The sequence below is a fragment of the Bos indicus x Bos taurus genome, chromosome 25 (assembly GCF_003369695.1).
Source record: "Bos indicus x Bos taurus breed Angus x Brahman F1 hybrid chromosome 25, Bos_hybrid_MaternalHap_v2.0, whole genome shotgun sequence".
Classification (NCBI taxonomy): Eukaryota; Metazoa; Chordata; class Mammalia; order Artiodactyla; family Bovidae; genus Bos; species Bos indicus x Bos taurus.
The window spans coordinates 31000472-31014437 of record NC_040100.1 but is presented as its reverse complement, the minus strand read 5'-3'; the positions used below and the strand labels follow the sequence as shown (position 1 = coordinate 31014437).

At 46.0% G+C, this 13966-nt stretch overlaps 1 protein-coding gene across 4 annotated transcripts in view; it reads right to left on the bottom strand.

The window, feature by feature from the left end:
* The window catches only part of CPPED1 (calcineurin like phosphoesterase domain containing 1), a 138691-nt gene that overhangs the window by 109415 nt on the left and 15310 nt on the right, over positions 1–13966 (bottom strand). For all 4 annotated transcript variants that reach the window (XM_027527190.1, XM_027527189.1, XM_027527188.1 and 1 more), the window contains exon 2: positions 1185–1403. In XM_027527190.1, the coding sequence (XP_027382991.1) occupies positions 1185–1403 (219 nt within the window). The remainder of the gene's footprint in view (positions 1–1184; positions 1404–13966) is intronic.

Genomic DNA, 13966 nt, shown 5'->3' with positions numbered 1-13966 from the left:
GCTCAGTAAACAGAGACCAGGACAAAGATGAGAGTGATCGGAGGTGCCTGCTCTGCCTCCCAGACGAGCAGGGGTGGTTTCCGCTTGCTTATTTATACCTACTCACTGGGTTTTCTCCTTGCCTGGAGAGAATGATGTCAGAGTAGGAAAGGGAAATTTAAAAAGGAGGAGAGTTCTAGAAGGCGTCTGTTATGTTCTTATTCCTAGCATCTCGCTTTTTCTTGAAGGGAATCGTCCTGTTCTGACCACCTGGCTGCCATGGAGTTGCTCTCATACCCTGGCTTCATGGGGCTGTGTGAACTAGACGGACATTGGTCTGGAACTTCGACTGGGCCATCAAGAACAAGACACTTTCTTTCTGTTGTGGTTTCAGTTAGAAGGACATAAATCTAGAGCTCCCAGGCACCACTACCTAGAGAGTGCCTGCAGGAGAATGAATTCAACTCAGAGGAAGGCAGGGCTGAGCGAGGAAGAGATGGAGTCCTGATAGCAACTTCTCAGCCCCTGGATCCAGCCATTCCTGAAGCCCAAATTCGCCCCTGGACTTTACAGTACCAGAAAGTAACAATCCCCTGGAGAAGGGCGAGGCAACCCACTCCAGTATTCTTGCCTGGAGAATCCCATGGACAGAGGAGCCTGGTAGGCTCCAGTCTACAGTGCTGCAAAGAGTTGGACACGACAGAAGCAACTTAGCACACATGCAAGGTAATACAAACTTAAAAAAAAATTAATCCAGTTCAAGTTAGCTTGTCATTTGAAACTGAAAAAGCATGAACAAAGACAGGAGAAATAAAAGCATAAGAAGGAGGGAAACGAAAGGAGAAGATTATGTTTATGGATGTGGGATCCGAAAGCAATTCAAGTTTGTCTCCTATAAGTGAAGAAAGGTGACACATGGGAATCTGTTCCATTTTTCATAGGAAGCACAGATAATCAGATAGGAAGCACAGATAATCAGATAGGAAGCACAGATAATCAGAACCGTGGGCTCTGCCTTATTACTGTGATTAACCTTGCCGTATTCTAAAACTAAAATGAGTGTGTATTTTCTGATATTTGACGATCTTGCAACCACTGTGAAGAGAAAGGAATGAGCTGTTACTGAGCAGAGATGTCTTTTTAAGAGAGATCTTTTTTTTTTTTTCGGGAAGGAGTTAAGATCACAGCAACAGCCTGAGTCTTACCTGGCATGGCGTGGACGAGGTCTCCGCAAAGAACAAAGAATTTGGGCTTGGGGTTCAGTTTGTTGATGGCCTGGACTGCTTGCTCAGCCAGACGGATCTCCTGTTCCCACTCATCACCACCGTTGTCACAGTCCCCAGTGGCCCAGGCCTTCATCAGTCCAAACTGGGGGTCTGCACCTTGGATGAAGTAGAATGGGCCTTTCCATTCCCTTTCCTTTTCTTAAAAAGAAAAAGAAAGAAAAGGAGAGAAGAAATATTATAAAATCTGTCAGGGAAAGCATCCAGGTTATCATGCGAGTGGATACAATATTTTTCTTAAATTAAGTAGGTCATTTTAATAAGCTGCTGTCCAAACATACCATTTTCCTGTCATCAGCTAGAGGATTTTGATTTATACTAATTATGCCTGGGACCCGGTGATTCCCAAAAGCTGGGAGGATAAAAAAAAAAAACCACGTGGGCTGTTAACAGTCACGCAACCAAGCTGTTTCTTTAAAAACTAGATGGCCAAGATGAGGCACAGAGGTATCACAGAGGTTTAGAGCATATTAATGTTCAATAGTTTTTTAATTAGAATTTAAAATACTGCAAATTGAAAGTTGCCAGAAGTATTATGTTTAAATGACTAGGTGAAGTGCTGTCAAATCTTTTAATGGCACAATCTGCGCTGTTTCAAGGGATGTGACAGAAATTTAATTACAAAACTTGGAGTTCAGAAGCTCTGGCTATCTGGTTGGAAAGGCAATGCCAAAAATGAAATCTGAGTCAATGTGGGGGAAAAAAAAAGACGCTAACATTTCCAAGGCAGCGTGATGTGGGCATAGGTGAGGTGTGAGGCTGTGGGTCAGGGTTGGGGAACCAGAATCTTTCATCCTTTATATTCTTGGAAAGCACTTGTATCACCTGAAGGTAAGTTACCAGACTGCCCTGCCTACTGGTTTTGCCAAAGCCTCGGGGGCCACAGGCCTCTATCCTAATCCGCCAGCAGTGTCTGCATCTGCAGAGCTAGAATGCCCATCAGTGGGCACAGAGGTTTCAAACTGTGATTTCAAACTTCTCTTTGGCCACAGAATCCTTCCTTCAAACAAAATCACACGTGGCAGACCAATGTTGAAAACACATAGCCTCCTCTGCCCAAATGGGCTCTGGGGACAGAGCAGCCTGAACACATTTACTCACTCACCCCCCAGATTTTATCCTCTGCCCAGAACGGTGACACGACCTGCTTGACGGCCACCAGCCATCAGCTGCAGGGACAGAACTACCCTGTGACTTTGAGAATGTCTTCTTTTGAACAAATGACTGTATTTTGCAGGTGAGCTGCAAAACGGCATTTGCTCTGGAAGTTAAGAGGATACTAGAATTTGCAGAAAGCCCCCTGGCATCATTTCACATCTCTGTGTTCATCTCACTCGTTTACTCAACATTTACTGAAAGCCCACTGTTTGCCAGGCCCTGTGTGACGTGCTGACACACGAGAGGACCAAGACAGGTGAGGTCCCGGCTCTCTCGAGCTTAGTTCTCATGAGGAGAGGCAGCAGATAAGGACATACACGGAGAGGGTAGCCGGAGGGTGCCAAGGGCTCTGCTGAGGATTAAGGGGGAAGGTGGCGCAAGTGGCAAAGAACCCACCTGCCAATGCAGGAGATGTAAGGGATAAGAGTTTGATCCCTGGGTTGGGAAGATCCCCTAGGGAAGGGCATGGCAACCCACTCCAGCATTCTTGCCTGGGAAATCCCATGGACAGAGGAACCTGGTGGGCTACAGTCCACAGGGTCGCAAACAGTTGGACATGACTGAATTGACTTAGCACAGCACACAATAGCTAATTTAAATTGGATGCACTGAGAAGTGGTGTCATTTAAGCTGAGATCCAGATGTCGCACACAAGCTTTTAAAATTCCACGGTCACCTTCCCACCCACCATGACTAGCTTACTATCATCTCAAGAGTGGATCTCAGGCTTTAGGTCTCCCTTCCTTTTCTTCCTCCTTTTCCAGAGCTTAAGAAGAGAAGCATGTAAACAAACAAAACTACCTATACATACTTGGCCAGAACAAATTGTATGTGTGTGCTAATCTGCCGGTTCCTGACCTACAGCTCAGAATCCTAGCTGTTCAGTCAAATCACCACTGACCTGAACTCAGTCTGAATCCCATTGCCAAGGACAGCAGCTCAGCACTACCACAAATTTGACTCACATTCATTGAGCCCTTACTACTCGTGGCAGAAGAATCCAGAATGCTCCCAAAGACCCGAGTCCTGATATTCACACCCCGTGTGATCTCCTCCCCTTGACTGTGGGCTGGACCTGGACCTGCTTAGCAACTTGCCTCTAATAAGCAGAATACAGTTACGGGATGAGCCTCCAGAGACTATGCATATCCTGGGTATGCTGTGAAAACAACCTCAGTGCTCCTTGATGGACAAAGAAAATGTGTTTACACACAGGGGAATATTATTCAGCCCTTATATTGCCATTTGGGACAATATAGATGGACCTGGAGGACACCAAGCTAAATGCAAGAAGCCAGACACAGAAAGACAAACACTGCATGATCTCACTTGTATGTGGAATCCAAAATAGTCAAGTTCATAGAAGCAGAGAGCAGGGTGGTGGCTTCCAGGGGCTGGGGATGGGGGTGAGGAAAACAGGGTGGTGATACGCTCCAATATTTTGGCCACCTGATGCAAAGAGCTCATTCACTGGAAAAGACCCTGATGCTGGGAAAGACTGAAGGCAACAGGAAAGGGGGCAGCATCTCTGACTCAGTGGCCACGTGTTTGAGCAAACTCCAGGAGATAGTAAAAGACAGGGAAGCCTGGCGTGCTGCAGTTCGTGGGGTCGCAAAGACACAGACATGATTTAGTGACCAAACAACAACAAAGTTTCAGTTATCCAAGATAAGTAAGTTCTATCTTCTATACAGGTTGGTGCCTACAGCTAGCAATACTGTATTAGAGACTTAAAAGTTGCTAAGAAGGTAGATCTTATGTGTTATCATCACACACACACACAATAACAAAAACAACAAAATAAGGTGGGCAGGAAGAAACTTCAGGAGGAGATGCACGTTTATGACAGATGTCTATGGGAGTGATGGTTTCACAGGTGTAAAGTTATCCCCCGCTCTCTGAGCTGGACACACTGAATATGTACAGCTTTTCATATGTCTTCACCCCTCAGTGTAGTGGTTCTGAAAAGGAGAAAGATTAAGCAAAAACAAAACAAAAGACCCTGCCTTCCATCTTGCTTGCTCTCCCTCCCTCTCTCTTGGAGCGCATGTCCTGAAGGGAAAAGGCTCCCAAGATGAGTAGCCCAAATGTAGCAAGAGACTGAGGGAGGTCTCTGGCCAACACCCTGTGAAGACCCGAGCCCTCCCCATGCAGCAACCTGAAAGGAACGGAAACTCGCCACGGGCACGTGGGTGCCCCTGGAAGAGGATTCGCCCTGGCAAGCTTCGGGATGAGACCACACCCCAGGTGACATTTGACAGAGCCCTCCTGAGACCCTGCAGCAGAAGGACACAGCTAGGTTGCACCCAGATTTCTGATGGGAAATGCGAGATAATGTGACTCAGCTGCCTCAAACTGCCAAGTTCCTGGGGTAACTTGTTAACATACATCAGGACTTCCCTGGTGGTCCAGTGGTTAAGAATCCACCTGCCAAGGCAGGGGATCCCTGGTCTGGGAAGATGCCACATGCCACAGAGCAACTAAGCCCGTTTGCCACAGCTACTGAGCCTGTGCTGTAGAGTCTGGGAACCGGAACTACTGAGCCCACGTGCTGCAACCCCTGAAGCCTGTGCACCCTAGGGCTCTACAACAAGAGAAGCCACCACAATGAGAAGTCTGCGCACCACAACAGAGAGAAGCACCCATTTGCCGTATCTAGAGAAGGCCCGAGAGCAGCGACAAAGACCCAGTGCAGCCAATAAGAAAAATAATAAAATTCATTTTAAAAATATCTGTTACACAGATCAGATGTAGAGGGCCAGGAAGGAGTCAGCAACACTTCTTCACAAGTTGAAGGTTGGTGTCCTGAAAAAAACTGAGATTTTGACTTGTGTTTTAAAGTTCATTGTTGGCACTGTTCATTCATTCTACTTAAATGGTAACCTTTTTGTGCTGATGAATGCTTTTCACTGCTTTTCCTGTTTCTGAGGCAGTTTGCAAAGTGGTTTAAACTGGATAAATTAAACAGGGAGGGGGATGATCCTCATCTGAAGGTTGGGGCATAAATCAATCTGCTACAACAAATAAAATTTATAAACAGTTTTCTACAGTAACATTTTAACAAACATAGTTTTCTATGACAAATAGTCATAGTCCTGGAAAGTCAGTAGTCTTTGGAGGTATTAAATCTTTCATTGTTACTCGTTTACTTAGTAAAAGCTTAGAATCTCAAATTTATGATGACAAGGTGCGAAATAAACAGATTTGATCTAAAATAAAGGAAAGCTCACATGTCACTGTTCCATCTACCTTATCCTTCTCATAAAGGCAATCCGTTGATTCAGGGCTCTGCGTTCTCAGAAGCACCTGGAGCCTCTTAAAGTTCCTGCCACAGAAGTCTGTGTGGTCTTTGGTCTCGATTTTAATCAAGGCTGAATTAAAGATACTTGAGGCTGGTAATGTCTCTGCTTTTGAATATGCTATCTAGGTTGGTCATAACTTTCCTTCCAAGGAGTAAGCGTCTTTTAATTTCATGGCTGCAGTCACCATCTGCAGTGATTTTGGAGCCCAGAAAAATAAAGTCTGACACTGTTTCCACTGTTTCCCCATCTATTTCCCATGAAGTGATGGGACCGGATGCCATGATCTTTGTCTTCTGAATGCTGAGCTTTAAGCCGACTTTTTCACTCTCCTCTTTCACCTTCATCAAGAGGCTTTTTAGTTCCTCTTCACTTTCTGCCATAAGGGTGGTGTCATCTGCATATCGGAGGTTATTGATATTTCTCCTGGCAATCTTGATTCCAGCTTGTGCTTCTTCCAGCCCAGCGTTTCTCACGATGTACTCTGCATATAAGTTAAATAAGCAGGGTGACAATATACGGCCTTGACGTACGTACTTCTTTTCCTATTTGGAACCAGTCTGTTGTTCCATGTCCAGTTCTAACTGTTGCTTCCTGACCTGCATACAGATTTTTCAAGAGGCAGGTCTGAACTGAACTGAGGCTGGTAAGGCTTAGTACTAGATGGAGGAAGCTTTTGTAAACTTATACCTTCCCTGCCCCCTCAGAAGGGCAGATTTTTATATTAGGAAAGCGAATTCTTAACATCTGCATTAAGTTATTTCACCAAAGTCAAGAGTTACCCCCAGGACAGGGCTTAGGTATTAGTTGACTGACACCTACAAGAGCCTGGGAAAGCTTACAACGCCTCCCTTCCAGGGCAGAGCAAATGTCTGCCGCCCAACCCAACACACACCCAGAACGGACCAGCTTCTCTCTTTAGAATCCTGGAAAGCACTGTTCTGCCAGCTGAAATGGTCGAAGTCTGGATACAGTGAGGTCTATCCCTAAAGCTCCCTGATACACAATCGGGGCATTTAAAAAACGTTTATGGGAGGCTTTCCTGGTGTTCCAGTTGTTAAGAATCCACCTGCCAATGCAGGAGACAGGGGTTTGATCCCTGGCCCAGGAAGATCCCACAGGCCTTGAGGCAACTAAGCCCAAGTGCCAGCACTACTGAAGCCCGTGTGTCCCAGAGCCAACAAGAGAAACCTCCACCGTGAGAAGCCGGTTGACTGCAACTAGAGAAAGCCCACGTGCAGCACCAAAGGCCCAAAATAAATAAAATAAAACACACACACACACTTCATTTTAAAAAATTTTCCTAGTCCGAAAGAGCCTAAATGTGCTCTGCAACAAGAGAAAACCTCCACAATGAGAAGCCGGTTCACTGCAACTAGAGAACGCCCACGTGCAGCACCAAAGGCCCAAAATAAATACATAAAATTAAAAAAAAAAAAAACAACTTCATTTAAAAAAATTTTCCTAGTCCGAAAGAGCCTAAGTGTGAGACAGCCTGGTAAACGCCTGACAACCCAAATGAAGGAGCAGAAATACCTGGAAGTGGAGCCTGAGGGAGAAGGTGAGGATAAGCAGACAGCAGCTAGGAGGCGCAGGCTGCGCTTGGGCACAGGGGGCGGGGCTCAGCCTCCACCTCAGCCCTCAAGGCCTGGTCCAGGGACCCGCAACATCACCATCCCACCAGGTGGGAAAGCCTGCCACCCCAGACCTAGACTCCGCGCTTTAACAAACCCCTGATTTTATGCAGATCCAACTGTGAAAAGCACTTGTGTGCAACTAACCAAGGAACCGCTTGAATGTGTTTTATATCAAACAGACAGAAAGAAATAGTTTCCCTAAATTGAAATAATGTCTTGGAGGGATTCTGTTGTTGCTGTTAGTGGGTAAGGGTTTTGTTTTGCATATTTTCCTATTCATTCTGATGTCCTGCTTATGTCCAGCTCAGGTTGTTCTTGTTCACTCGATTAGTCACGTCTGACTCTTTGTGACCCCATGGACTGCAGCGCTCCAGGCTCCTCTGTCCACCACTTCCTCCTGGAGTCTGCTCAAAATTCATGTCCGTTGAGTTGGTGATGCCATCTTATACCAGCTCAGGTACTTGGTCCTAAACATTTCTCCATCTTATCTATTACTATCTAATCATTTCTTCCTTTAAATCACCTTTCAAAACCAATTCAATATTCCTTATAAGAATTCTGGGCTTCCCTGGTGGCTCAGACGGTAAAGCATCTGTCTGCAATGCTGGAGACCTGGGTTTGATCCCTGGGTTGGGAAGATCCCCTGGAGAAGGAAATGGCAACCCACTCCAGTACTCTTGCCTGGAAAATCCCATGAACAGAGGAGCCTGGTAGGCTACAGTCCATGGGGTTGCAAAGAGTCGGACACAACTGAGCAACTTTACTTACTTACTTATAAGAATTCCAAGATTCAAGGTAAGAACTTAATTGGGGAATTCATTACTAATTAGTGTGATCTGACACTTCAGACTTTCACACATCAATGAAAACACCCATTAGAACTGTGCGTGTGCTACACACGTGTGTTTTTAAAAGCACAACAGACAGGGTACTTTCTTTGCCCAAATTTGATGCAAGTATGCAGCCAGGAACTCTAATTGATGACTATGGTAAGACCAAACTTTGAGATAAACTAAGTACTTTAGAATGAATGGATTAAAGAATAAAATGAGTTGATTAAGATCTCATTTCTGACCCTGATGGTATCAAAACAAGGCTGTAATCTTTTGAAACATCTGACACAAACCTCTGAATAAGGCCTATACAGTTCTTAGTGTTAAGACACAGTAATGCATACATTCATTTAACTAAAACACTTATATCTGCCATGAATGTCTACACACTTCCCAGGTGGCGCTGGAGGTAAAGAATCTTCTACCAACGCAGGAGGCTTAAGAGACATGGGTTCAGTCCCTGGGTCAGGAAGATCCCCCGGAGGAGGGCACAGCACACACTCCAGTATTCTTGCCTGGAGAATCCCATGGACAGAGGAGCCTGGCAGGGATCCATGGGGTCACAAAAAGTCAGACGTGACTGAAGGGACTCAGCACATACACATGAATGTCTACAGTGAATATAATTTTTCAATATTAACTTTTTTAATATTTATGTTTATTTATTTGGCTGTGCCAGGTCTTAGCCATGACATGCGGGACCTTCAATCTTCATAGCAGCACTTGAGATCTTTAGTTGCTGCATGTGGGATCTAGTTCCCTGATTAGGGATTGAACCCAGGCCCCCTGCATGGGGAGCAGAATCTTAGCTACTGGACTACCAGGGAAGTCGCCTCAATATTAATTTTTTAAACGAATTCAAAGAGATGGTATATTAGCTATCTACTGCTATGTAACAAGGGCTTCCCAGGTGGCTCAGTGGTAAAGAATCTGCCTCCAATGCAGGAGCCACTGGACACTCAGGTTCAATCCCTGGATCAGGAAGATCCCCTGAAGGAGGAAATGGCAACCCACTCCAGTCTTCTTGCCTGGGAAATCCCAAGGACAGAGGATCCTGGCACGCTACAGTCCATGGGGTCACAAGAGTCTGACACAACTCAGTGACTAAAATAACAACATCCTATGAAGGCTGAAGGCTTATCTCCTACAAGCCCACCTTTCCCCCCTAAAGAACTGGAAATTGTGCTGGAGGGATTCTCAAGGGAGTTACTTCAAGCATCCTTCTCATTTAACCAAGTGGGGAATACTGAGGCCTGTCTAGAGAGCTTAATCATGGCTCAAGTTCAAGGTTACACAGTTGATGAGCAGTGGCTTCTACTGTTCAGAATCTCCGGGCTGGCCTGAAGAGGAGAGAGCCATGCATGAAAAAGATGCAATGTTCCCTGGGCTGCCTGCAAGCTGCCAACCTCCATAAAGACATTTTTGTCTCCAAAGAGTTTCCTTTAAATGGCACATCTTGGTGAATTAGAAGGCAGTACACAAAGCCAATGCTGGCAAGGCCGGGAGCTCTTCCCCAGGAAGCTGCGAAGCACACAGACCCTGCCAACAGTAGAGGGCTGATTCAGGGTCACAGGCCGGGGCCCAGGCCTTCTTTCTTTTGTAGGATGCTAACTGGTTATCCCCCCTGGAGATAACACACTCCAGGTCTCTGGATGTGATCTGCCTAGCAGATGTATTCTGTTTGGCCCATGCAGTCTTTATAAAATTCTGAATTTGCTGCCAACGGTTTAAGTGCATGAGTTTCATACATACACCTGGCTTCTTGGAATCTCATAGAAAATCTGGCCACAACAGGCCCAAATGGGCTGTGCCAATGAATGGCAGGTACTGAGAATAGTAACTGCCCCTTTACTGGGGTAAATGCTCTGGCATTTACCACGGTCCACAACTGGCCCCATTCACCACCTGCTCCCTGAAGCCATGTGGGATGAGAAGCCCTTATTTATGGTAACCCTTTCATTTTGCTTAGAGGTACAGAAGAGGAGGCTCACGAGGTCAAGGGTAAATAACTTGCTCGAGACTAACAAAGGGTGAGGGGCAGAACCAGACCGATTATGCCACAGAGCCTTGACTTCAGGGCAGGTGATCACAATGGTAAAATTACAGAGAAGACTCATCCGGCTAGGAGTGCTGAGCTCTGCTCAAATGACAAGCCAGAAACAGACAAGCTCCAAGCTACCAAGATAAACTGCCATAATTTAGAATGTTACCAGAGCCTACATCAAATTTTAAAATTGATTTAAAAATACTTCTTAAAGGATAAACACACCTTAGAGAGGAACCTGGTTAATCCATCAGACTTGATTCATCCATCGTATACAGAGTAACAATATTTGGCCAATTACAAATTTCTGCTAATAGACAGAGGCTGCCATAGAAGCAGTTTTATTCAAAGTCAAGGGATAAAAATGATTCTGGGTGGTATTAAAGCATGGTCAGGAAAGGCCTGTAAGTCTCCTTTGAGCATTATTAAGTGCAAAGAGACTCTACACAAAGAATCTTAAACACCTTTTAAAATTCACACAATTCCCTGCCAAGAATCCTTCCTTCCTATGAGATTCTGTTTATGTGCCAGTATCCTGACTGAAAGACAGGGATTCAAAATGCGGTCCTTCTTTACATTTTGCACATCAGTATCACGAACTAAATGTCTTCTTGGATTTGTCTCTGCCAATATAGTTCCTCTCGTTTTTATTACACTTTGGGGGCATATTTGTCAATTGTTAATGAAAGCTGTCCTTTTAATATACATACCAAGAACTAGAAATTTTATTGATCTTTTCATTCTTACCAGTTAATCAATTAGTAACCATAATAAACGCACCCCCAAAAGCAAATGAATCATCCAACTAGGAAAAGGCCTACAGGAATCAGTCATGTCACTAATACCTGATACTCTAATAATTTATGTTTTCATGGTGTGTTAAACCTGCTATTTTATAGGCAACCCCAAATAATTCAAGATGGAATACAATGACAGATAGCTTTCTAAATTTACTTTCTTTTTTTCCGTTTGTTTATCTGGCTGCTCTTAGTGGTGGCATGCAGAGTCTTTTATTTGTGACCTGTGAACTCTCAGTTCCAGCATCTGGGATCTAGTTCTCTGACCAGGGATTGAATCCAGGCCCCCTGCACTGGGAGTGTGGAGTCTTAGCCTCTGGGCCACCAGGGAAGTCCCCTGAATTTTCTTTTTATAAATGAAAGTCTCCTATTCTAAATGTAGTGTGACTTTTGGAAGACAGAGTTAAAATCACAAGACAGTGGTTAAAACATCTGAGAGCTTGGACTTCCCTGGTGGGCCAGTGGTTGAGAATCTGTCTGCCAAGGCAGGGGTCACAGTTTCCATCCCTGGTTAAGGGAAGATCCCACACGCGGCAGAGCAACTAAGCCTGTGCGCTGCAACGAGAGAAGCCACCGCAAAGCGGGGCCCACACGCCGCCTCTGCAGAGTTGCCCCCACAAGCTGCAACTAGAGAAAAGCCCTCGCAGCAGTGAAGACCCAGCATGGTCAAAAATGAAAAATTATAAAAAAAGAAAAAGTCTGAGAGTGGGCGGTCTGATTCACAAGGTTCCTATCAGTATAACACATCACTGCATTATCAGAATATTTAAGAATTCAATGCTGTGACTCCTGTTAACTGATTCAAAATAATACATAAATTGGGACTACAGGGGCCACATCTCTCCACTGGACTAGAAAGAGAATTAACTCAGCATTACTGACAGTGCCGCCCCTGCAGGTCAGGGCTTCATCCTTCCCACCTGGGGGACAGCTCCACCACGACAGCTCCGTGCAGGACTCCCTGCTCTGCGCCACCTCAGCCGGTCACCACCACCAGACTCTTCCTAAAATGCTCACCCTGATCACCACACTCCCTCGCTAAAGGGCCACCGCCTTCCAATCTCCATGAGAAACGGTCCGCGTTTGCTTTCCCTTTCCAGCATACTGTCAGCACGCGTCGCACGGTTCCTGGCAGGCGGGAGGCATTCAGTAAACATTTGGTGAAAGGATAAATGAAGATGTCAGTGGATCCTCGCTCCTGCTGGCACCTGAAGCTAAAACATTGCCTGAAACTCTTCCAGCTGCACTGATTACTGTTCCCATTAGACCAGCAGCTCTAAACCAGGGATGATTTCCATCCATCACACTGGGAGGGGGATGGTGCTTCTGGCATCCAGTGGACAGTGGCCAGGGATGGTGCTGAACATCCCACATTTCAAGAGCAGCCCCACAAAAAGAAGGATCCAGCCCATGTCAAGGCTGAGACCGAAGAGCCCTGCACAAGACATGCCAAAGGCTCCCACCATGTGGATCTGTATCAGCTCCTCGAACGCAGTGCCTTCCTGCCCCTTCCTCCAGGGGCTGCGCTCCTTTCTACCAGCTCTTCCTGCTGGGATGCCATCTGTCCTTCTGGGCCCAGCTCATACGCTGCCTCCCCTCCCTTGCAAGTGGATGTAGCTCCACCTGCTCCCCTCGTTCAGCCAGTCTGTTCTGAGGACAGGTGCCCCACAAGTCACCTGGATTCAATGGTGGACAAGGCTGCAGGTCCCATTCCTAAAGACCTTACAGAATGGTGGCGAGACAGACAAGGAACAGCTCAGCTACCAAGCTCATCACACACTGTGCTCCTCGGTACTGCAGAAGCAGGGTGAACATGGATGGAGTAACTGGTGGGTGGGAGAGCTCTGCAGTGAACGCAGCAGCGAGACAACACGGAAGATGAGATCTGAGGATGAGACAGTCAGGTGGGGGGCAGGGGGATGCACCCCAGGCACAGCACACAGCGAACACCAGACCCTGAGACAAGGGGCAAATGTGAATACAGGGCAGAAGATAAGACCCATCACACCCAGACATATGGGCTTGTGGAAAGGCTTCAAGACCTTGGACCACTTTGGGATCTCCCAAAGCCCTAACCTGGTCCCAGTACAGCCCAGACTCAGAGGCTTGAGTGCCAGAATTATATCCCATTTTCCCCCTTTACCAACTCTGTGACATGATGCAAGTACCTAACCTCTCAGGGCCTCAGTTTCCTTATCGGTAAAGTAAGAATAGGGCTTCCCAGGTGCCTCAGTGGTAAAGAATTCACCTGCCATGCAGGAGACACAGGTTCAATCCCTTATTCAGGAAGATCCCCTAGAGAACTAACTGGCAACCCACTTGAGTGTTCTTGCCTGGAGAATCCCCACGGACAGAGGAGCGTGGCAGGTTACAGTCCACAGGGTCGCAAAGAGTCGGACACGGCTTAGCAACTGAACAACAACAAAGAAAGAGTAACTCATGTACTTTATAAGCGTTGCTGAGTTACGGAGTTAATATATGTGAAGCACGCAGACTTGGCACACTGTAAGTCGTCAAGTAAGAGCTTCTAGAACCATGATTGTTACTCATGGTAACTCCTACCTCTGTCCTAGCAGACTCCTCAAAATCTTACCCATTTCTTTGTTCCCCAGAGCACATAGCAGGGCTCAGAAAATATCTGATGGTGTGCATGTGTATGTGTGCACACGTGCACACGTGTGCACATGCTTTTGTCTTAATATCTTTTCCATCGCATACTGTGGATACTGCTTTGGTTATAAAATGGCAAACATGGGTAGCTGTATAGCTTCCTGGAAGCTTTTTGGCTAAAGAGCAAATGCCAACGAAATGAAATTTTTGTAGCTCCTCACAGAAGCGATCGGCACTGTGAATCACAATCTAAATGTCTTCAGTGATACCTCTCATCTCCCCTGGGGACTAATCTCATTTTAGTGGTTAAAAAAAAACACACACAC